At 35.7% G+C, this 25,018-nt stretch overlaps 1 protein-coding gene and 1 long non-coding RNA gene across 2 annotated transcripts in view; both read left to right on the top strand.

The window, feature by feature from the left end:
* LOC136823355 (uncharacterized) overlaps positions 1–23,152 on the top strand; it is a 33,788-nt gene extending 10,636 nt beyond the window's left edge. Inside the window, exons 5-8 of the long non-coding RNA XR_010849015.1 lie at positions 13,836–13,920; positions 16,672–16,813; positions 17,178–17,272; positions 18,198–23,152. This is a non-coding gene — a long non-coding RNA (uncharacterized lncRNA). The remainder of the gene's footprint in view (positions 1–13,835; positions 13,921–16,671; positions 16,814–17,177; positions 17,273–18,197) is intronic.
* On the top strand, positions 38–2,568 carry LOC136823340 (uncharacterized). Its single transcript, XM_067079519.1, has 3 exons — positions 38–452; positions 994–1,074; positions 1,341–2,568. The coding sequence occupies exons 1-3, from the start codon at positions 77–79 to the stop codon at positions 2,474–2,476; spliced, it is 1,593 nt and encodes a 530-aa protein (XP_066935620.1). The 5' UTR covers positions 38–76; the 3' UTR covers positions 2,477–2,568.
* Positions 23,153–25,018: the final 1,866 nt, after the last annotated feature.

Raw genomic sequence — 25,018 nt, 5'->3', positions numbered from 1 at the left:
CCTATGGCGCTCAAACAAAATGAAAATAACTTTTAAAAATTGACTACTGTGTGACGAGTGCTTCAGAAATTTGAAAATGATGAATGAAGAAGAAGAATTTGAAAATATTATAGACTTTGATGACGATCCTGACTTTGATGAAGAAGAACTCTTTACTCTAGAATGCCACCCTGATCCTCACGATGAGACAACAGAAGTTGTGGTCCCAGATGATGTTAGGGAAATGTTAAATGAGGGAGTTGATGATGATGCTGAAAATGTCTTTGTTCTGGATGAGATCCCTACAGTGACTTTTGTCAGTGATGAAACTGTCAACATCATTCCATCATCTTCAAAATCTGCAGCTGAAAAGCCGATCCTGATTTGCGAAAATTGCAGCAAGAAATATAAAATGAAATTTCACTACAATAAACATATTTTAATATGCAAGCCCAAGTCAGCCAACGTATCAGGTAAGTTTTTCTCAAACATTCACAATTTGATACATCATTAGGGGTCCTCAGATATTTTTATCTAATAATTCATTCATCATTGCCTGTCCAAAATCTTTCAAAACCAAATAGCAATAGCCCAATACACGATATGATATCATCATTTATTACTTCATAATATATTACATCATTTTAGTACAAAATAAGCCTTCAGTTTGTCCACTAACAGACTAACACTGTCAATCCAGCCATCTTTTACACTAGTCATAAAACATTAATATTCCTTTTTTGTCAGGTTTTTTTTTTGATTTATATATGACTTTAAATCTTAGATCAATCCTAGAAATTATTTTCAGCTTCTAGATATAAGGATATAAAACAGATTAGAACACCCTTTCAGCCAGAAAAATGTTGTATATATGCCTTGTGTGATAGATGAGTAGATGGATAGTCGTTTATGGAGATCCCACTACCATTTCGATTGATGTTTTGACATTTGTTCACTTCAGAGAAATGCCCTTGTAACCATATTAAAAATCATCTTCTTTTTTCACATTCATAGATAAATCGACAACCAAGCGCAAACCAAAACAGCCTCCTGCAAACTCAACTAAAAAGGCAGCCAAAACGATAACCTTTCCAGGTTTGTATATTCAAAATATTATGTATATTTATTCTACTTGCCTTGCATTTGATGCTTATAGGTTAACCTGTAACCTTTTACAAATCCCCATTTAGCTCGAGATGAGTGTTACAAGGAAGAGTTTGTAAAATTTGTGTTTATAGATCAAAATACAAATACATAGAAAACTATAGATTTCTCACCCCTTTGACAATAATTTAAACTTTTTCGATTAATAACTTCCATGGCAGATTTAATCTGTAAAAATTTTTATTCTTTCATTTCAGCTGTATTTAAAGCTCACGAAAAGAAGGATTATGTAAAGGATTCAACTGCACGTTTCCTTGGGTGTCTTAAAAGTTGTGCTGATGACCCATTCTTCAATTTAAAGTCTGCTTGCGAAACCCCTGGAAATATGACTGTAAAACTTGCTAAATCACTCCTGGAAAATGATGAAAGTTGCTTTGACGAAATAGCTAAGCAATTTAGCGAATGGCTGTTACCAGCATTGAATCTCCCTGGTACGTCGGACGCAAGAGAGCATTGCTGCAAATTGTTTATCCAGGAAATGATTTCTTCTGAATCGAATCACCAGATTTGGAAAACTTTTTTGACAAAAATTGGCATTAATTTGGTTGTGCACAAAAGACCAGTCAACATGCTTTTTTCCTTTGTTGCCACAAAGTTTTTTGAAGAAAGTTTGATTTGGAAGAATGCTGTTCTCATAAAGACAGGTATGAGAGTGGATTACACCAAACTGAAAATGTCAGAACATGAAGAGAAAATTTTACGGTATGTCGCCGGTTACATTCCCTACTCCCTTAAACGTCAATATTGGTCTCGGCGCCATGAAAGTACTGGTCTGATGATAACAGAGTTGGTATCATCCTGGATGGTGAATGAAGATCAAGAGCTGACCGAGCACAAGCCATTTTATGAATATACACTTTCATGGACAAACCGTATCAATCGTGGTGGGTTGATGATTGTCAATGAAGTTTTTTTTGTATTTGTAAAACGAATGGAAATGGTTGTGCGTGATGTGCTTAACAAAACATTGATAAGAAATTATAAAGGTGAAGACCTTAGAGATTTGATTATGACTAAAATGTTAAAAAATGAGTTGCTTGATAGGAGTTGGAGGGGTATTACCAGGATCGTACACAATAAGGAGCTGGTTGATGTCATCAAGAAAGTTATTTTCCGTAAATGGATGACTATGCGCATTAAATCCTTTGTTAATGCTTGGATTCAAAGCATCAAATGGAAAGCAAGCAAAGAAAAGCAAGCCAAGAAAGCTGCTAAAAACAATAAAGACAACGACAAAGAAGACAAAAGTAAAACTAAAGCTAAGACAAACATTGATAAAGTTTCAAGACAAGCAGAGCCAGGGCTCAGAAAAGCACTGTATAGCTCAAAGTAAACTTTTATGGAATTATACTTGAAATTCTCTTATTTAATATTTTAGTAAAAATAATCCTGTACAAGGATGTTTTCATATTTTTGATGGAAAAATCTGTGTTTTCTTTGTTTGAATGGTTTCAGATATTCGCCAATTCAAGAGATCACGAATGAAGAGATCAATTCACGTTTTTTTTAAGAAACTAGTTTTACCAAGCAGCCTCAATGTTTCTTGTTTTAAAATTTTTGACATAATCAGCCTATTTTTCATGCTAAGAAAAAAAACATTTGTTCTGATTGGAAAGTTCTCAAAGAAAACCGAATTAAAGAATTTTCTCATTCTCAGCCTCAGCATGTTGTTTCTTATTTTTTAGGCATTCTGAGCCAAATATTTCTTAAAAATAAAAAAAACGTGTATTGTGTTGTTGCTGTTTTCTTTTTTCAGCTAAAGGTTTTTTTTTATTTGAAAATGCGAAAAAGCAGTCCACTTTTTCTTTGTTTTTAAGTGGTACATTTTTTCGAAATCTGACCAGTCGTTTGTATGAAATTATGATGAAAATGCACGTGCGCTTTGCAAGGGACCGTCCGTATAGTACTAACGCAAGATTTTCCAAAAATTTGATACCCCTCCCCCCTTGTACGCAGAGAACAATAGAAATGATGTCATTTAAACAATAGATGTACGTTTTTGTTAAACCCCCTCTCCCCCTTCACTGCGTACGTACTATATGGATGGCCCCCAAGGTCGCTTACGTGAGTAATAAGGGTCATTATTTCCCATATTTTTAAGGGGATTCGGCTTTCAAACCCTTTTGGCTTTTACTTCATTGACAACGCCCCATATCGGATAGGACTAGAAATCCCCTTTGACGCGCCATTATACGGTACTTACAAAAGATTGCTCAACTTTTACCAACTTTTGAAAGTATTGAAAACCGCTTACCAAAAAAGGCTCAACATTACAACGCGCCAACGTTACAAAAATTCAGATAGTGCGCTACGGTACAGCCGCAATGAAAATAAAGATGAAGCCAAGCTGGTAAAACAACTTAAAATTCTGACACTGTAAAAAAAGCGTGAAATGCATTTGTGACTTTTCATTTACTATTTTTATTGCACGGGGCCGGCCTGTTTCATTTCCTCAAAATATGCGGAACATTGAATTTTCAAAATTGTAAAGCTGAGCCATTTTGGTAAATTTGTGCGGTTCTACGGTACTGCCAAAAATGCAAAGTACTAAATATTTTTTCTCTCGGGCTTTTTTTACGGGGTTAGAGCTTGTGAACGGATCCGATTCTGTTTTTTTTATAATAACGATAACGAAAGTTACGAAATTATTTTTACTAGTGTATATGTATAAGAATTGCGAAGCGATCCAGGCAAGTCACACGATTCGCAAGTTGCAAGCAAAATATTTATAGGGTCACACACTAGAAATTGCAAGTTAAAATAGATTCATAATAAATTCGTAAATGTAAACCCCGCGAAACCCCGACAACTGCTCAGGTTCAGGAAGACCGAGCCTCTCTAGAGATACACTCAAACACTTCAGGTGTATACAAACTTACGACGTTTACTTCTACGGATTTGAGGAAAATTATATGGTCTTTTTCATGAATCGTTGTGAAAAGTTCAATAATCATTTGTCCGCCCTGAGCCTTGAGTATTTTTATTTCTTAGTTTTTGTTTTAGACTCGTTTTACTCCCGGTTTCGAACTCTTTGCGTTCAAAATCGAACTTTCGAATCTTTCTAATTAATTTTAAATTTCGAACGTTCGAACGTTCGAATAAAAATAACATTCGAAAACTTTTTACCCAACATAAACACCCCTGTATGACGCGATCGCGGGATGTGCCTGACTAATAAACACCCCTGTGTCATAGACCCGCTGGAAAACTTGGCAATAATTTCTTCCCGGGAGGGAAAATACCTCTCTAGCCTCTTCAAAAGGTCTTCCTTGCAAAGAGCCCAGATAATCAAAAAAAGTTAAACAAACTTTAAACATCACTCGGTTTATTGAGACAGAGATGTGAAATACAGAGGATTTCAAGACTAGAATTTAATAGAAATAAGTTGACTTATGTAGTTTCAAAATTCAATAACCAGATAACCATATTAATTAGGAATATTGTATCATTACATTGCATCGTAAATTCTGAAAAATTTAACAAAGTTCTAAAATTATATCTAAACTATTAGCGCTGTAAAATCCTGAGATAAAAATAAAGAAGAAAAACCGGATAAAAAAGTATTCTTATATAGAAGATATAGAAAGTATTCTTCAACGATTCTACTAAATAAAACCTCTAAGTTTTACTGGCTGTGATTTTTTTCAAAGTTGGGAAACTCTTAGCTTAAGTTTGCTGTGGAGGCAAGTACTTGACAGTCTTTTACCCTCTTACTCGAGTTGTTGACAAACAGGAGCAAACTCTTCACATGAAAAGTAAAAAATCTGTGACTTTTTTCTCGGCTGTAGCACAGGAATTTAAAACAGTTAAAATGCATCGATAAACATAATGTCATGTTTTGTCGTTGTATTTCGACATTTTACAAGTCATTACCATTAATTACCATTACCAACAATAAAATCTTTTAAAATACAATCACATGTCAATGTTCTATTTCTCTGACCACATGCGTATTCCCAGTATTCATAAAAAACAAACAACAACCAGGGTCGGTCAAGCCAAAATTTCATAAACAACGACAAACAAACATTTCTCCTTCCACTGAATAAGGGGAGGAATAAATTCTTCCAGGTTAGCCATATCCAAAAGCGCAAAATATTTTTGTCCCCGTCAATTCAAAATATACAAAAAGTCCAGCACTTCAACATACTACCAAGATTCAATTCAATCTAAACCAAAAGCCAAAAGGAATGGCTTTCCCACCATATGTATACAGTTCATTTCTTCAGCTTAGATCCTCTTCTTGCAATAGAATAAAAGTTCCATCTTCTTTCTTCTCATTCCGCAAGTTCAGCTGCTTTCTTCGTTTCTTTTCATCAAACACCATCTCTTTTCAAAACACCAATTTCTATTTTCAAAACAATGTTGTTTTTAGTCAACATTCGAATTTGGAAAAGTTCGAAAGCCCTTCGAAAGAGTTTGCTCGAGTCAATGCAATGACTTCTTGAAAAATGAGCGCCATTTGAACGCTTCTTGAACGCTTCCAGCCCGCACTGATTTTCAGACCTCTTCTTTAGATTTCCTAATTCAAACCTTAAGGAGATAAAAACAAGGCTTATCTAGTACCGGTGACCGCGTGTATTATCTCCGTAGCTTTTAAGAATTGGTATATCTAAACGCACGAGGCGACACTTTTTGAAAAAAACGAATTAAACCATCCGTAATTCCAGGTCTCTCCGCCGCGATTCTAGGTTTGATCTAAGGAAGGGCGGACGGCTTTCTCGATCATTTCTGCGTTTGAAAGATTGGATATATATAGTAATTTTTCATTTGCGCTCCCCAGCGTAGGTGAGATTTAAAGGTACATATACACGATAGCAAAACTGCTTCGCTCATGTATATTCGCTTCGCAAAAAGTTTAGCATTAGTTTCGGTCAAAAATTTTCAAAATAAGTCAAGAATCAAGATTGGTGTTGCTTTTGGAAAGATTCAACAGGCTGTTTTATATTTTTCTTTCAATAGTTTCGAAATTTAATGACAAAGTCCGATGGTAAATAAATTCTTGTTTTGGATGTTATTTTCTTTCGAAGAAAAAATAAAACTAGAAGATAGGTAATTATGTACATAGTCTAGCAAAAATAAACGAAGAGATTGTCTGGCAAGCCAGACAAAATATAAAATCAGTCGTTGACTACCCTTTCACGCAATTTAGAAAGATGCATAACACACCGACAAAATTGTCTCCCGACGATACTTTACATTTTTTCAAAACATATACTCTTAGGTGCCAAATAAACGGCCCCCCCCCCGCTTATTAATTTTTCGATTTTTTTCCAACTCCCCCCCCCCGGACCTTATTAGGACCCCCCGTTTATTAATTTTTGAAAAAATTCGCAGCTACCAAAAGGAAAGTTCCTTGTTTTACTCTAAACAGCCTAAATTTAGTCTATTTTGACCCTTTTTAGGGTTTTTAAAGGTCCATTTTCCAACCTCCCGGTAATTGGGTCCCTCGTTTATTTAATTTGAAAAATTTTTCCAACCCCCCCCCCCGTTTATTTGGCACCTAAGAGTACTTGTCATAGAATATTTATCACTCATTGATCAAGATCTACGAAAAAAAAACAAAAAGTACAAAATCGTAAAAGTAAAATAAATAAAAGTTACAGCGGCACAAAAATTCACTCCAGTTTAGTCTTTTTAGTTGGTAACCTCGACAGGTCATGAATATCAAGTTTAGCACGCTCTTTGTTCTTCCTACGTACATTTCCATTTACCGCTCTAACAAGGTCATCTCCTGCCACATTAAGTCCTAACACATTCCGATTGAATGCTTCCAAATCGGGGTTTTCATCCGGTCCTCGTTTCGCACGTTGCTTAGAAAAATACTCCTCGACGGGATCCTGTGAGAATTTCTCTGACAAAAGAAATTGTGCTCCTTCTGCAAATAGCAATCTTCCCAGAGTGATAAACGATTTCGCTAAAGTAAAGGAATAAAAATTAAATATCATAATAACGCTTTCCTCAAATATTTCATTATTAGAATTTCACATTACAATAAGCCCCATGAGTCAACGAGGGAGCAATGATAGCATGTAATCTTCATTGTAATAAATGATAAAAATCAACACAATGTGCCATCCTATCATGGATCTTCCTGTTCTGATGTTGAGGTCAGAGTTTTTTTAATTCTGGCCAACCAAATCTTGGATTGAAAAATTGTAGATGTAGCTCTCTGTCCAGGGTTTTAAATGCAAGTCAGTGGGGGCAAAGTATTAAGAGGATCCTTAAAAATACGTACTTGTTATGCGCAATCCTTGGAGTGTCTGCTTACTCAAACAAAGTTTACCCTTCTCAGTTTTTGTTAGGTCCAAGTCTTTACTTTCTGCTTCCCATTTGTCAAGGAATTCGAGAAAATCGTTCTCCAGCCACTAAGAAGAAAATAGTAAAAATTTTCTAAAGTAGTAGTAGTAGTAGTGTTTATTTATTTGTCTATAACAAGACTGCCTAAAATGGTAGGGAAAGAGATCACTCCTTTTTTAACATTCAAAAGACCCCATGTCATGAAATTTCCCTAAATAAGTGTCAAAAATTCATTTTACAGGCATTTCAAGAAAATCACTCCAAAACCACCACACCCTTTCGATTTTTTGCATTCTTCCCTGAGTACAAACCCTGCTAATTTCACCTCCTTCAATTTAGCACCAAAGAGTAGGCATTTCAATTAAGATGGGACTCATTTAATTACCAAAGCAACAATACCAGAATACCAGAAAAACCCCAATGCAAATCTTGTATGGTTTTAAATACTAAATAGCCCAAAACCACCCAACCAAACCTAACTAAAAAGCATACATACCTCAAACCTTGAATCATTAGCAGATTCATAGGAAGATCTGTCTGCTTTGCGGTTTTTTCCTCTTGCAGTAACATTGAGACAATCGAAAAACTTGTCAATCAGTCTGATGAACTTTTCTGTCGATTTGGTGTCTGCGAGATCTTGTTCTGCAAGCATGTCAGCAACTGTCTTGCTGAGAACCTTAAAAAAAGACATTAACAGAAGTATATTATTGCTTGTAGCTGAAAATTGGCCAAAACCTAAGAACAAATTAAGAACAATCTGAGCCTCAATTTCAGAAACTATTAATAAAGTTTTAACAGATTTTAACAGGTTTAAAACCCATTTTAAGTTCTTACCTAAAGAAACAAAGCGTATTAAGAACATTGTAAGAACATTTTAAAGCCTGAAAAATTCAAAAGCCCAGCTTTAGCCAAAATTTACTGGTTTTTATAAAAAAGTGTATGAAAGGTATCATGTAAAAAGAAAATTCTCTTCAAAATTCCACTTTTTGAGAAATTACCAGAACTTACAACAATGTTTTAAATAAGTACGAATATTTAAGTTATAAGTATTTATAAGTACGAGTCGTCAAATAATACTGAATAGATGCCGGTATAAGGTCCAAATATACATACCTGAGCTGCTAGATTGACTCTCATTCTACTTCGTGGATCTAAATTGACATGTTCTTCACGTAGCTTGTGGCCCATGCGTAATCCTACAACGTGTCTTGCTGGTCCCAAATCCCAGTTGTAAACATTGACAATGTGATGCCAACCAATCTCTTGTCCTTCATACTAAAAGTTAAGTTATTCAATTTTAAGTTATATACATGTATCTTAAACCTTTCGCGGGTACCTCTGGGACCCAGCTTTGACAGGACCCAGCTTTGACGGGGCCTATCGCCGCTTGCACAAATTGTTTGATGTGAAAGATTTTTTTACAAAAAGTACAAAGCTCTTGGACTAAAATATTACGAAAAATTTGAAACTTAACAATAAATATCATTTAAGGGAAATCCCAAATTACATCCTTCATCCCAAGATTGACCGAAAAATTTACATTTTTACATGCAGAAATTTAAATTAGTGATAGTAAGTGAAAATAGTTCTTTTTTTGTCATTCACAAAAAAATAATTCCCACTAAAATTTATTATTTATCAAAAAAAAAGTAAAAAAGAAAATTTGATACTCCTACCAATAGGTTTCTAGTCTTTCGATTACCATGAGAGTTCTCCAGGTTGTTCCGTGTTGTCTTTACGAGATGTGGAGGGTCACACACAAAATAGATGTTTCTCTCCCAATCCCAAGGGTTTTTTGCCCAATAAACAGATCCATTGATAGTGTTGTCTTCTTCTGACATTCGATGCAAGTTAAAAAACTTGCGGTTTGGAGATGCACCATCTGCAGTCATGGCTCTAACTTTCAAACCAATACCTTCGAGAATGCGTGTTGCCTCGTAGGCGCAGTAAAAAATTTGATCACTTTCAAATCCCTCACTGGCGAAGTGACCAAAAGAATAGTTTAAGCCACTACAGATTCCCCGCACCATGAAAACAATTACATATTTCGCAATTGGGCGATCCTCATCAGCGTCGTCCTTGTCAGTGTTGCACAGCCTTCCAAACTCCTCGATCTCATCATTGATTCTTCCCATTTCTGTAAACCCGACCAATTTGCCTGTTGTCTTGCAGTACACTAAGCCACTTTTGATTTTCATTTCATCAAAAATAAGTACCACGTTCTTTTGAAATTCATCAAGCGTCTCTACTTTCACGTGGTTGACAAGCTTCTTTACAATGTCAATGTTGAACCCGCATCCTGGGTCAGTGAAATTAATATACTTGAGGAGAGTATTCTTACACGGTAAGAATAAAAAGGGTGACTCACGAATGTTTTTGTATGTCCCTGGCGATTTTAGATAAATACTAAGGCACCAGCGAATTATAAGTGGGTGCCAGCGCATTCCCCTTCCATCCCTCAATGCACTTTGAGTTTTTTGCTGCTCCCACAATAAATGTTGAGGAGAGTCTGGATCGAATGGTGAATCATTCTTCTCCAATGTTTCATTTATGATTACAGCAGTTTCGTCATCGAGCTCAGTACCATCTCTTTTCAACAACTGGGAGACTTTCTTGGTCATCCGATTCAATCTTTCACTTAGACTCTTCTTTTCAATCTCCAGACGTTTTAGTTTGTCCAGAAGGTCCTCGTGGCTCAGCTTGCTGAAAGTATAGGAAAGTACAAAACTCCTAAGCAAAAAGTTGGAATTCACAGGTTGTGAGTGATCTTTTGACAAGAAATTCATTTTTTGTGGAGCTTCCCCCACAAATTTACTGTCACTGGTTTATCTGTCATGATTGGTCAAAAAAGAAATTTTGAGACTTTCCAATAAAAAAAACAGCCGAAAGGGGATGAAGTTTTCTGGTTGACTTGCTATGACACGTTTATTTAAAATCACAAATGATTTTGTTGGCCATTTTTTTCATCGAGTAAAGAGTTTCTAGATTTAGTAAAAATTGCATTTCTCTAATTTCAAGAGTGCGTGTTTTAAAATTAAAAAATAAACACCCCTCCATCGAAGTTATGACATGACTTTGTTTACATTCTAGCAGATTCTAGCTTAAAAACTTAAAATTGCAGAACATGAAGGTCTACTACTGCTTGGTGGTAAAAAGTTACAGTATACCTAGATACAGTATAACAAATATACCTGTCAGGTGTGAAAATAGATGGAGGACTTTTATCAGCACTTCTTCTTTGAATTCGGGTTCTCATGGCAAATAAGTTTGAGCGATATGAGGTACAGACTTGGCACCTTGATCCACTTCCACTGAATGCTAGTTCACATTGCTTGTGACGAATCACGGTCATGTCTTCAATAGTGAGCATTGATTCGGTCTGCATAAAGGCAATAACTTCTTTGTCTGCTCCTTTGAATTGTTGAATCCCAGAAGATCGCAGTTTGTGTTGGATTAGGTCAACAAAGTCAGTGTTACCAGGACAAATATTCAACCCCATAACCGCACTGAACAACTCCAATGCATTCTCTTTATCAATCGTCGTAGCAACACCAAGTTGATTCTGAATGTCCTTGTTCATAAGTTTTCCATAAATCTTTACGTCAACTGTAAAGTCACTGCATATGTTTATTTCCTTTTCTATAACTTTATTTCCAACGATTAAAAAGTTTTTCTCATCCACAGTTTTGAAGCCAATTTCTTCAGCAACTTGTGAGTACAAAAATTCAGATTCTGGCGTAGACTCTTGCTGTGGATGTGGCAATTTTGGTCTTCCACGCTTGGATGCGGTTTGGCAGATTGCACATTTTGAAAAACTTTGATGGGCATCGAATTGGTGAATTAAATAAAACTGAACAGGAACAGAACTGGAACTGGAACCACTTGTTTGTTCATTGTTATCCACTGCTTCTATATCCTTCACATCACTTTTAAGCAGTTTATATAACTTTGCATTGCATTTCATACATACTGTTGTTGGATGTTGACGAATGTTATCATTTTCAATGTTAGTACCGTAATACTTCAAGAGTTGATCTTTATAAAATAAGACATGCTTGGCATTCTTATATCCTCCTTTAATATTTGTTGCGACTCTCTCACCACAGACTCTACAGTATTTTTGAAGATTTTCAACATGCTTATCAAATTCATCTCTATCAATATCCATTCTCATTTATATTATCATAATTTTCTGGAAAAGAAATGATAAAATGAAACAAGACTTACTTTGTTGACACAGTGAAGTCCTGTTTTTGGTAGGGAATGTCATATCATAAAGCCAGTAAGGTAAAAAGCTATAAATTTGAAAACTTCAAACTTCTATAAAAATTTTTATAAAAAAACACAGAATTCACAGTCATTTTTGACACAAAAAATGTCGAAATTTTGACAAATTAAATGAGGCAAACACCCTTGGACACGCCTAGTAACGACGTCATTTTATGCCAAAAGTCGACACTTTTTAATGCAAAAGTGTCAGCTCCTACTCAAAAGTGTCAGCTTCTCATACTGATTTTAGGTAAATTCAAGGCTTTTCCAAGCCAGCACCATTTTTTTTTCCACAGAAAAAAAATATCTTGACATAATAATTCAAGTTCAAACATCACTATGTCGTCAAAATGTTGCATAAAAGTTAACAACTTTCAGCTCTTGTCTGCTTCGATATTCTACTGAAAAATGACCTTCTTCAACAGAAAGCATGGCTAATAAACAAAGAAAAGCATTGTGGGATATGTTTATGTTCTATCAAGTGCCAAAATGTTAAAAATTATAAGTTTTCAGTGAGTTTCATCATTTTTCTCGATCTCCCTGACGGGGATGTCGCCATCTTGTCGGCACCCGTCAAGTTAGCCACGACGGAAAAATTCAAACTTTTGGCGGCAACGAAGCTCGCTTCAAAGGATAATAGCGCGCCTTTGTTAAAATTACAATGAAATGGACGTCCAGTGGTTTATATGTTCATGGTTAACCACTTCTTCCTTTTGAACTTTTTGACAAATCACACTAAGCTTCCAATCAATAGCGCTCCGCAACGCATACGTCATAATTATTACTTTTCACTTATTTTTTGACATTTGTTGCAAATCCACAATTCAATGCGGCTGCAAGTTGTTATATATCTTTTGCCAAATGATGCAATTAACGTGCAAAAGAGATTACCGCAAAGGTTGATGGGATTGGAACTTGTACAAACACATCTAGAGTGTTGATTATATCAAAAATAAAATCTTTTTTTATATTCAGCGCGGTGCGCTATTTCAGGAACTTCAAAATCGACTTTTGGCTCCACTAGCTCGAATTGGCTCATTTTGATATCTTATACCTTCTGCATTATTTTCTACTATTTCAAAAAGCTAAATGAATAGCAGAAATAAAAGTTTTAACGCTAAATAATCTATACCTAGCTGCTAGCAAGATTAAATTCTAATACTATAATCCTCTTTCGCCTTTAGTTTCTATCAGTTTTGTACCCTATATTTTTTGCGATTTTAATCATGTTACAGAACACACTCAATAGCTTTTATTGGCTTTATTTTCATGAAAAACTGGAAGCAAAAAAGTTGTTCGGTATAAATTTCCTTTCCAACGGTATATAATACTTGGTGGTTTGTAACTATAAACTTTTTGAGAATTTTTGATGACGTCACAAGTCAACTTCAGAGGCTTCTAACTTTTATTGACTTCGTTTTCAGCAAAGACTGTAGGCAAAAAGGTTGTTCGGAATCGAATTTCCTTTCTAATGGTATATAATACTTGATGGTTTGGATACCTTATAATTTTCATGACGTCAGTAAAAAAGTGCTGACGTCAGCAGTCACGTGGTTTTCAGACGTGTCTCTGTCAATTTTTTTGCTCAGAATACAATTGTGCATGTCTGTGCCAAGTTTCATGCTTTTTTCACAAACTGAAGTATTGTTATGATATTGTGGTCTAACAGACTAACTAACAGACTAGAGAGGGTGCTGAGAAAATTGACTTGAAACGCAACCGTTCCTCAATTCCATATTATAAACACTTTGTAAGTTAAGGATTTTTTAGCTTTGATTAAGCTTTTAAAACACAGAGACGAAGATAGATCATCATTAATGACGAAGACAATAGCGTCATCCTTCCAACTGCGGATTTCTTATACTATTTTGTATCTTTGTAACCCTTAGATGGATAGATTATTGAGGTTTGACCAATGAAGTAAAAGCCCGAAAGGCTAGAAGTGAATCTCCTACGTAGGATTTGAAGCCAACAAAGCCTACATAAGCTGCGCGGCCTTGAGCGCACTTTTTCTTGCCTCGGAAAGGTTAATGATTCGCTTCTAGCCCTTCGGGCTTTTACTTTATTGGGTGTGACATTTTTGTGCTCTATATTCAATGCAATCATTATTCATATTTTTCTAGTTCAGGGGAACGCGAAGACGGACCAGTCCGAAATATTCCGATAAAGAGATAACGAGTCTGGTAGATTGACCGAAAGATTCTAATGGTGAGCTTCGTGTATTGCTTTAGAAGATTAGTTTTTTTGTGAGATGTTATTACTCGTTGATCCAGAGAAATGGAAAGGAATTGAAAAGCGCTTCTCGAAAACAATGGAAACACGGCTCGTCATATACCAAGTCCTTTGCCCTTAAGGGAGTTCGTTTCGAGTTAATGGATTTCTTTTGTTATCGCTCTAAAAACTTTGTATATTTAGCGTAATGTGACGAAATTCGTTTGTTTCAATTCAAATTATGCGAGAACTTTAGGGGCTCATAGTTTGGGGACACCTTTTATACCAGAAGGAACCTATATTTTCTTGCTCAGAATATTCTAGTGATTCCAATGATATAACGGCATCACGGCGGTATAATGTGATAAAAAGATGAAGTGCGAGAAAAAAAGAAATTAAATCTGTTCTTAATGAATTTCTTGCAACTTTTCTTGAAGTAACTTAATATCATCGTGATGAGAATTTTTCAGACTACAAGTTACATAGTGTAAAATTTGTTACTGGATACTGAAAGTTCAAGTGTAATGAAATAAAACAAGAAGCCGTATCGGCGTGAAGGCCCAGCTGACGTGGCAATAACTGAATGTTCATTCGTACCGAGTACCGGTAATGTTGGCGGGACTAATTTCTGCGTTTTGGGTTTTGCGAAAAGTACCAAATTTATACTCTCGAAGTGCAAAAATGAAAAGCCAAAAATGCTCCAAATTTTGCCGAACAAAATATCAAAACAAAAGAAAGCAGATGCGCTAAAAAGTCCGCAATGGTAAATGAAAGCGAGTTAATGATGAATGTGACCAGAAGAGTATTTTAATAAAACAAAAAAAGCTATGCTATTGCATACCTACATTATGTACAAAATAAATTCATTTTATATTTTTGATACTATACCGTTAAAGTGCAAAAATTTTGCAAAGAAAAAAAAAGAGTGTAAAAATTACTGGCGCTTTTCCGTAATCATTCTGCTATTTTCCCCGGGTATACCGGCAATCATATTGCTAGTAATGGCCCAGAAAAAAGCGAGACGCTTCTGTATGACCATCCAACTTTCTAAATTTCCTTCTTTGGCTATCCAAAAAGTTTTTATCTTTTTCCGTTTTCAAGTGGAAAGTGGAATTATAGTCCAGGAACCGGAATCTTATGCACTTTGACGGTAATATGAAAGAAAAAATTTGTTAATAAATTCAAACTTCCCATGTCACTGACCTTGAAAATGATCAATAAAGGATCATCATTTTCACACGCTAGAATCAGGAAAAATGTTTCAATCTTATTCAAATTTACATATATGCTGCATTTTAGTATCCATTAATAAAGTCCTGAATCAGTTTACCTAGAAAAATTCTGTGTCGAGCTTGAAAAATCCAGTCACCCAACGTTAAATGTAACAGATCTAGAAATGACCATTTTCATGCTTAGCATCATTAAAAATATTTCAATCTTATTCAAATTTACATATATGCTGCATTTTAGTATCCATTAACAAATTCCAGAATCAGTTTACATAGAAAAATTCTGTGTCAAGTTTGAAAAATCAAGCCAGCGGCCGTTAAATACGACTATGACAGATACAAAAAGGACCATTTTCACGGCATAGCACCATTAAAAATATTTCGATCTTATTCAAATTTACACATGAGCTGCATTGTAGTATCCATTAAGAAATTCCAGAATCAGTTTACTAGGAAGAATTATGTGTCAAGTTTGAAAAATCCAGCCACCGGCCGTTAAAATGCGAGGAGACGGGATGCAGACTGGCAGATCCAGAAATGACCATTTTTCAAGCATAGCACCATGAAAAATCTTCCGATCTTATTCAAATTTACACATGAGCTGCATTGAAGTATCCATTAACAAATTCCAGAATCAGTTTACTTGGAAAAATTTTGTGTCAAGTTTGTAAAATATAAATTTCAATCCATCTTGAAAATAACCATGTTTTCACTTCATCTCGCAACCAAAAATAAAAGAAATTTGACTCTGTTACTAAACTCCAACCCATATGAGACAGCCTAAATATCACGCGGGTAGACGAGACAAAAAACGGGCGGTCGGGTGGTTGGGCCTTGTTTAGCCTGGATTCGTTAACTTATTGCGCTCACAGGCCCCGACAAAGCCAAAAAAATTTTCGACCAGTTGCTTTTTAAAGGCCCACTTGCGCTGCGCGGCTGGGCCAATAAAAAATACCGATCCACTTTTATAAACATATAGAAACCAACACTCTTCGCATGACGAGCCGTTTTTTTCTGGACCCTTTCTAATTACCTAATTAAAGCAAAGGAGTTCTCAATGGGAACGGTCAGAACACTTTGGGTAATCAGAGAAGCGCTTTTTCTGTTCCTTTCCATTTCTCTGGTTGATGTTTCACTCACGAGATCCAAGCTACCATAGTTGTCAAAGATTGAATCAAACATATCCCGATACAATTTACTTCCAAGCCTATTCCTTTAGTGTGTTCAAAGAACCTTTTAAAATCGATGTCTTAATGGACTGTTATTTTTATTCACTTAATGGTCAAATAGCCATGTTTGGAATTTTTTCCTGGACTTGAACCAGAAAATACTGACATGTACTAAACCTTTGCAGAAAAGACAGTACCGTTCGTTACGGTAAAATTTAGCGGTTAGCTGAAAACCTTGGTCATTCCCTTTTTATTCGATGCTGTCGCGACCTTTTTAGCGGCAACGGATCCTTCAATCTTATTAGATGTATGCACCTTACCCAATTCCTATGTCATTCCTTCTTTTCCAGTCAGACGAAACGAACTAAAAGCGTCGCAGCGCCCTCTGCCAATCATCTGTTGTATATTTTGAGTAAATGAATATCTACGCTCATGGTATCATACATGAAGTTTAGAGCTCGATGATTACATACGGCTGACGGTATTTATCAGGTAAATAATTTTGTGATCATATTAGATTTCAACAATAACCTACTAACGCGTGGTTACTGGAGAGTGATCGAATTGAAACCCCGACGTTGCCCCCACGAACCAGTGTAGACTTGATAGCCCAGTCGGCAGCGCTGTTGAACTACTAATGCGAAAGTCGTGAAATTCCACCCTTTTTGACAAACATCTAAATGCGAGATTCAAGTCAAATTTATTTCTCTTCTTTAAAAGGATTCTAGGTACCTTACATAGGCTGTATTTTTAAAAATGGCAAACAAATATTGAAGAATAAAATGAAGACTTTCTTAAAATACCTGAAGGCTCAAAAGTTTTCATTTTAAATCACCAAATCTTTCTTTTGATACAGGGTGATTCAAAATCGATAAGCAGTACATAACTCCAAGCAATCGTCAAGCTGCCATGTGGGATGCTCTTCCTCGATGTTGGAATGGTCTCTAACAGGTTAGATTTGGGTTTATTTGTCTATGGAGCTGCGATTATCCAGACTCTAACCTAGAGCAGCCACTGGCAGAATTTTTTGCAATATCTGTTCTTTTTATCCAGGAGAGTAAATTTTATGGATAAATCTAGGAGAGACTTTCCTCAAAACACCCAGGTAAAATCCAGGGGTCGCCTTAAAGACATCTGTTCTTAAAATCCAGGAGCGCATTTTATGGAAAAACACATACAATTTTCCAGCGGACAATCTGTTCAAAAAATCCAGGAGCTATATTGTGGAAAACGCAACCAGATATGCCAGATTTTTTTTCCAGGGAGCTTCATAATTTTCTTAAAAGGTCTAATTTTCTAGGAGCATTTTAACTTTCTTAGAGAATAGCCGTTATACTTTTCCAGGAGCATAATATTTCAATGATATTTCAAGAGAACAGATATACATTTTTCAGTAGTCTCATTTTTTTCCCAGAACAGATGATATAATCCAGGAGAGCCCAGGATACAGAACAGATAGTTTTTTTCCAATAGAAAGGGACCTCAAGAACAGATATTTCACACTTCCTAGCCGGTGGATGCTCTTGTCTTACCATCTATCTGTTTTCATATGTTCACTTTAGTACATCTAATAGTATGATACTAATGATGTTAGAAGTAAAGAGAAAATAAGCAATATTATTATAGTCGAAGGCTTTAACAATAACCTTAATCAAACGGCCGTTACGAAATCCTGTAATTCTCGTTTTATTGGATTCTAAAGCCACGATGTTTGTTCAAATTCCACTCTCGAATTTCTCAATGAGATCTTCTTTTGTGAATGATAGTAGAATCGAACCTTCCCTTCAATAAGTCCCACATTGATTTGGTAAATGGTTCATTTGATTTATATAAGGGGACGTTCAAATTTTTATATTCTCTATATCCTTTATTCCAGGATATAAATTTGTGTCGTGAGAATCCCTATTGTGTTGTGGCTTCATCAACCTGCATTCGATTGGTGGATGAAATTTCTGATAATGATGAAATTGTTTTGACATAGCTGATGGATATGGTTTTCTCCGTAGATGCAATTATGCAGTTACTTGCTTGGTGATTGTTGCGAACCATTGGTGTATTTATAAGAGTATTCAATGCAATCGTTGAGGTATGGTATGAAGATGGATGGATTATCTAGAAGTGATTTCTTTGGTTGAATATAGCAGTGTATTTATCGATTTGAAAGATGACCTCTTTTAGCCCAGTCATCAACCGTGGCCAATGATGCTTGATCTATCTAAATCGTCATTTGAAGAGCGATTGTTAAATGAAGTTGTCTCGATATCAATTCTGTAATATTGGTTACCAAATCTTGCCAATTAAATCTTTAGTCCTTTTTGCCTATCGATTCAGCTATTTTGATGGGTTAACTTATTAGAGTTCGAAATGAATAGTTTACCTTTTCCTTCTAACCAATGATTTGTGTAGAATTTAAACACCCCAAACAAGCCTACATTTTGACTCACTAGGATTTTGTTGTGGTTTCAGTGTTTTTCCCAAGCTTTCAATCCTTATTTGTGTGAAAGAAGACATATTTTCAAAGAACTGTAATTATTTATCACAAATAATGTTTTGATTAAGTGTAAATAATTATTAGTGGCCTGAAAGGGACTTTTCTTAAAATCGAACTTTTTTTGAACTTTTCACTGGCATGATATTCGAGTTTCAATTCTTAACTAAGTTCTTCTCTGTCAGAATTGTCTGTCTCCGTCTTACAGCTAATGAGAATTTAGTAATGGGCCATTTCATTTATATCCATACATGGGATTGGACGAACATTTCCAGGGAGGTCTCCAAAAAAAATTCCAGGGGGGTTGCAAGGTTCCTTTACGCACTTTTTTCAGGCAGTTGTTTTTTCCAAGGGGTTGGGTGACAAAGCATCTATATTTCCTTTGGGCATGAATAATGGGCTCGTCAAAGTTTTGGAATTTCCGGGAACCTAATTTGATTTTCCAGGAGGGGATTTAAAGTTATTTTAAAACTTCCAAGGTGAAAAGATTGATTTCAGGTCGTCCTCTCTCAATGTACATATGGTGTAGAAGGATTTTTCGATGGACAATAGAATCCTTTTTTTCCAGATTTTTGCAAATTTTGCCATTATTTCAGGAAATATATGTACAATTTCATTAATTCTTTTGGCTTGAAAAGATTCGTCATGTGGTTCCTGTATGGATATCAAATGGATAGCTCAATGGTCTATTTTTCTTTGATTTCGTTCATTTTCTCAGTCTGGTAAAGCCCTTTCGTTAGGAGTTAGGAAATCTAGCAATCTATTTATTTTTGTCAACAAGGCACTCTATCCTATCTGCCAATGAGAGGTGAAAGAGCTGCTCTGATTACGAAGCTATATTGATACTCGTGACATTCTAGATGGGCTGGGTACAAGGGAAGGGAAATTGCAGAAGTGTCACTCACCATTTTCTCGATGGTTAATACTTGAATATTTTTGCAGACTATTATTTTTTAGCTTTCGTTTTTGCTCTTCATCTAGTAGCCGTTTAGACCTCAATATTCCATTTTGGCCAAATACCCTTGACAGACAAAACTCGAAAAATTATTTTCTTCGAAATTCTGTATATGAATTTCCTGGTCAAAAAAAGTTTTTGGGGTGGAAGTTCTGTCTGTTAAGGGATCATAACAAACGTTACTTGGCTGAATAGTTCGGACGGTATTTTGGGAATTTTCTTCGTGAATCTTCCTCCGAAATCTTAAGATACAGAAACTTTAAGGAAGGGTTTGGTTCTTGATGATTTTGTGATGGGACCGGGGAAAGGATGTACAAATTGAATACAAATCCATTCGATGGAATTTTTCACCAACGTTTGAACTTTCTCTGTGACCATTTACTTTATGCACAGGTGTTTATTTCCTTCATCAAACTTCATGTATCGCTCAAAATGGTATTACCTAAAAGTTGGCTCTCTCCATTATCGCGAAAAAGGCGTTTCATCTAATAGGTTGTACAGAGCACTTGGCTTCCTAATTTAAGCGATTAATCACGAAATGCACGAAAGCATTCATGTCTGTTAGCGTCCGTTGCTTTCCCCTCCTTCAGATTTTTGAAAACTTTTTTTTGAAACCCTTCCCCTTTTGGGAATTGTTGAAGTCAATGAACCCAAATATCAACAATTTAAAAACCGTTTATCGAATTATATTTTGCCGAGTCTTTTTATATCTTTTTCATATATTTCCCCAGAGATCTTATATTTTCATATGGTTTTTTCAAAAACATTGTTTAATGGACTCTCACTAATTCGAGCTTTTATAATTCAAATACTGCTTAGTTTAGCTCCCGTTCGTAAATCTTCATAATTCGCACCTCTTTGCAGACTACTATTCAAGTTCGAATTAGTGAGAATTTGTTTTGGTGGATAGAACTATGGGCGATTTTTACAATTCCAATCAAAAATTTTCCTACTCCCGGTCAGGTACCTAATAAATGGGGGGGGGGTCGGAATAAGCGGATGGGTGGAGAAATTCTTAAAAGTTAATGTTCCGGTTTGAAAACTTTTGAAAAGGAGCCCTATACAGCAGAATTAGGACAAAGGAGGGAACTCTCAAAAACATTCTCCCAAAAATTAATAAGCGGGGAAAGGGGTTTGGAATAAGAATGTCCTGAGTGGGAAACTTTCAAAAAATTAATTAGTGGGGGGACACATATTAATTAATAGGTACCCGGGAAGGATTAGCTGCACATAACTTTGTTTCAAGTCAACGTTCATCTTTACGTTTTATGGACATCATGGACGCTAGATGAACGTTGAAACAACGTTGTGGTGGCAGGGTTATCAATGGAAAAATTTTCAAAAAAACAAAAACTTTTCAAGCTCCTTTTGTCCTTAAAAAAAGTTTTATGGTAGAAGATCATTCCACTAAATTTAAAAAATCATTTCTTTCGGAGCCCACATTGACCTTCCCTGTAATTAACGCTTAAAACCGCTGCTCTGTACAACTAAAGTGAACTCTCGCTAATTCGAACAATCTTTATCATTCAAACTTCTCCTCAGTTACGTGGAAAAACCTTCGTGAAATGAGTTCTCCAATTCAAATTTCTATGTACTTCAAATGAATTTTGTCCTCCTTTCGAGCTCGAATTAGCGAGAGTCGACTGTACAATTCCCTAATTCATCAAAAGTGCGCGTTGTTTGAACTGGATGGTGCTATCAATTCTTCGTCAGGGTGTTATGTGCATAATATCAAATCACATTAGATGAAAAGTTTAGGCTTTCATGCCATAGTGATTAGCCATCGCAAATAAATTCAACAGTATTCAAAAATATACCCTTTCCAAAGAAAATTGACTACTTCAAAAACACTTCTAGACAGCAAATATTTTTGTGACTGAAATGCTATTACATGATTACTGTAAATCGCGTTCTCCTTTTGTAATCATTACCAATTTGTCATTCGTATCCTTTTTGTCAAGTGATTTTGTCTCCTCTTTTAATACCAAACCAAACATTAATATTTTCAGAGATTTTGAGCTCAATTGAAGCAAACTTATTCAAAATTTTCTATTTCTAACAATTTGAGTCTAGGCTACAGCAAAAATTTGCTGTCGGTCAAATCCAATTTAACGCCTTTTAAAATTCCCCTGAAAACTACGAGGACATAATTGTGAAAGTGTAGTTCAAAACCCAGAACTTTGATTTTAACCGTATCATTTTTAATTGGATTTTCGAAAAATTTCGTATGAAATTAATTTTTGGCTTTAAAAGCGGTTATTTTTAGCCCCATACAATTATCTAGAGCAGTTTGCGTCAAAAAAGTTTAGAGTGTATTAATTTCAAAAGTCAATTACAAAACTCAATCACTGTTGAACTATTTTGCCAAAAAATGTTTTTTGACCCTAAACGTTTCATTCAAACATTTGATTAACAAGGGATAAGGACAACGAAAATTATTTTATGAGCACTTCGAAAACCTCTCCTGAATAAATGTTTCTTCAGCAACCAGTATGCATGGTTGCAATTTCATCCCTCAATTTGGTCCCCGCGGAATGTTATCCTCAAAAATGCGTTTATGTAAATCGCGAAATCTCTCAATTAAGTCGCACCCTACGCTGCGAAGTACTGCGAGGATATTAGTCATGTTCGGTAAAACCTTTTGAACGATTTTGAAGTTGATGAAGGAAATAAATTTCTGTGAAGTTACAGTAAGTGGTCACGTGATAGAATTAGTACTGCTTTCTCTTCCGACATTTCATAAGTAAAGTTGAATAAGAGAAAGTTCGAATCTTGGTGAAAATTCCAGACGATGGGTTTGTAAGTCAAACAGTGCCGCGTGCCTGGCCCCGCTATCTTTGAGTTAAATCATCAAAAAATGATCCTTTTATCTAAAAGTCTTTGAATCGTAATATTTCCGAGGTTGGAGGTCGAAGAATTTCTTGAAATACTTAACCAAGCTATTCGGCAATTTATGCGATCCATGAAGTCATTTTGAAATCAGAAAAATAATCTTGAAAGTTCTCAGATCTTTGAGTCTTTTTTTCGCTGTCAAAATGACGTCATTGATCTCATGAAAAGTAACGTTTGTTGTGCTAATTTGGTCAGGAATGGAATATCAAAAGTTAAACGACTACAATGATGAAAAGTAAAGACGAGGGTCTAAAAATAATGACTTGCGAAATTTACATATTCAAGTATTAGCTTATCGGGAAAATGGTGATGGCATTTCTGCTTTTCCTTTCCTTTGTCTCAGTCTAAGAATGTTCACTAGTGAAAGGCTTCGCTTTCGGAGTGCTCAAGTAGCCTCTCAGGCGGATAGGATAGAGTGCCTTTATAATTTTTTTAATATATTTTTTTGTATTTTTTTGTCCTAATTTTCTCGGAAAATATAACAACATGCCTTGTACTTTTTGCATCTCTCTTGTCTATGAATTTACTATGTTGCATTAAGGTCCGTGGACATATCTATGAGTTTACCTGTTGATTACGACGTATGGTTGAGAGAACATTTGTTACGATACCAGTAATTTGTTGTTGGATTAGTGACTTCGTTTGATTGCTGCTAGAATTAAGTTAGGTTAAGTGTGCGTTGTTTCACCTCATGTTACTTAGCACGCGATATCATTTTGATCAGTCCGTCCGATGAACTCGTTCACTCAATCTTCTTTATTTCCTCGTACAGCTCAGAGTGTGTCGATCATTTATTTTTAGTCGGTGGTGTTTGATTCCACGCGTGGGTTCGTACTCACAACCTTGATATTTGAAGTATGATTCTCTAACCATTAGGCCACGCTCTCTGTCATGTTAACAAGTGAATGATTAACCACTTCTAACACTTTGGTTGTGAAACTAAACTGAGACATACAAGGAGACACTTCAAATTTTATGGTACAAGTAGCGCGCACTAATTTCATATTGGTTTATGATCTTTTCTGATCAGACCCCAACTAGCTTTACCACTGCGTTGAGTTGTCCGATCGTTGAGTTCTTTATTCGGCTGTACTTGATTTTACGCGTGGGTTCGTACCCACATCCTTCAGATTAGAAGTCTAACACTCCAACCACTAGACCACGCTCTCTGTCATAGTGTAAGTTAATGATTTAAGGAACCACTCATTACTTTGGCTACTAAACGAGACGGCCATAAGAAGACCTTTCAAGTTTTTTACGGCGCACTAGTGATTGCGGGACGATTTTTTTGCGGTATTGTTCTAGATTGATCACCAACTAGATTTATTTCGCCCGGAGAGCTTTGTATGGACAGACTATTGAATTTTTTAGGTTACGTTTGATTTCACGCATGGGTTCGTACCTACAACCTTTAGATTAGAAGTCTGACACTCTACCTACTAGGCCGGGTTTCTCGTCAAACATGTAGGGGAAACATTTAATACTTCGCTTACCTTAAGGGAAGAAATTTTCGCGAGAAGAAATTTTCGCGGAATTTAATTTCGCGAATCAGAGTTTCAAAATGGCAAATTTCGCGGAATTTAATTTCGCGAATGAGCCGATTTTAAAAGTTTCACGGAATTTAATTTCGCGATTGGGAAGAATTTATCAACTTAGATTAACTTTTATAAGCATCACGGAGGTGTTTATATTTGTTTATATTTGATAAAAAATACACGTTATAATGCTTAAAAATCAATTGTGTCCATCTATTTTGGTAATACCTGGTCAAAAACAACAAAATAAAAGAAGAAGAAAAAAAATCGAATTTCGCGGAATTTATTTTCGCGATTTAACAATTTTGGTGTGTTTCGCGGAATTTAATTTCGCGAATTACGCCCAAATTCGCGAAATTAAATTCCGCGAAAATTTCTTCCGCGAAAATTTCTTCTCGCGAAAATTTCTTCCCTTAAGGTACAACAAAACTGAGACGTTGCCAATTGTTTTGATAGAAGTACGGCAACTATCTATCTCGAGTTCATTTACGATTATGTACGAAATTGTCCTTGCGGACCAGAACTGTGTTCACAAACTAGCGTTATTATTCCACTTCTCCAACTTGGGATGGTCCAATTGTTGATTCTCCGAAACCTCCGTCAAGCCTGTCGAGTTGATTGATGTGGATTTGAACACATTTTTTTCTAATTAGAAGTCTGCTGGCGTCTTAACCACTCGATCATATACTCTTTGGCGATTAGGTAATTTCTTAAGGAGTAATTTCTTAGCAAGGCTAAGTTTTCTAACATAACATTTCTTAAAATGGTGGATATGAAGCTTAAAGTCCGTGCAATGGGACAGGGTTCAGACCCCCGCTCGGTACTAT

The sequence above is a fragment of the Clytia hemisphaerica genome, unplaced genomic scaffold (assembly GCF_902728285.1).
Source record: "Clytia hemisphaerica strain Z4C2 unplaced genomic scaffold, Clytia hemisphaerica genome assembly, whole genome shotgun sequence".
Classification (NCBI taxonomy): domain Eukaryota; kingdom Metazoa; phylum Cnidaria; class Hydrozoa; order Leptothecata; family Clytiidae; genus Clytia; species Clytia hemisphaerica.
This window is presented reverse-complemented; position numbering and strand designations above follow the sequence as displayed.

What these genes read in the sequence shown, in the direction of transcription:
- LOC136823340 (XM_067079519.1), top strand. Translation starts at nt 77, where the DNA reads ATGATGAATGAAGAAGAAGAATTTGAAAATATTATAGACTTTGATGAC. An exon ending in CAAGTCAGCCAACGTATCAG is followed by an intron (nt 453 to 993) that starts GTAAGTTTTTCT and finishes TCACATTCATAG; the next exon opens with ATAAATCGACAACCAAGCGC. An exon ending in CAAAACGATAACCTTTCCAG is followed by an intron (nt 1,075 to 1,340) that starts GTTTGTATATTC and finishes CTTTCATTTCAG; the next exon opens with CTGTATTTAAAGCTCACGAA.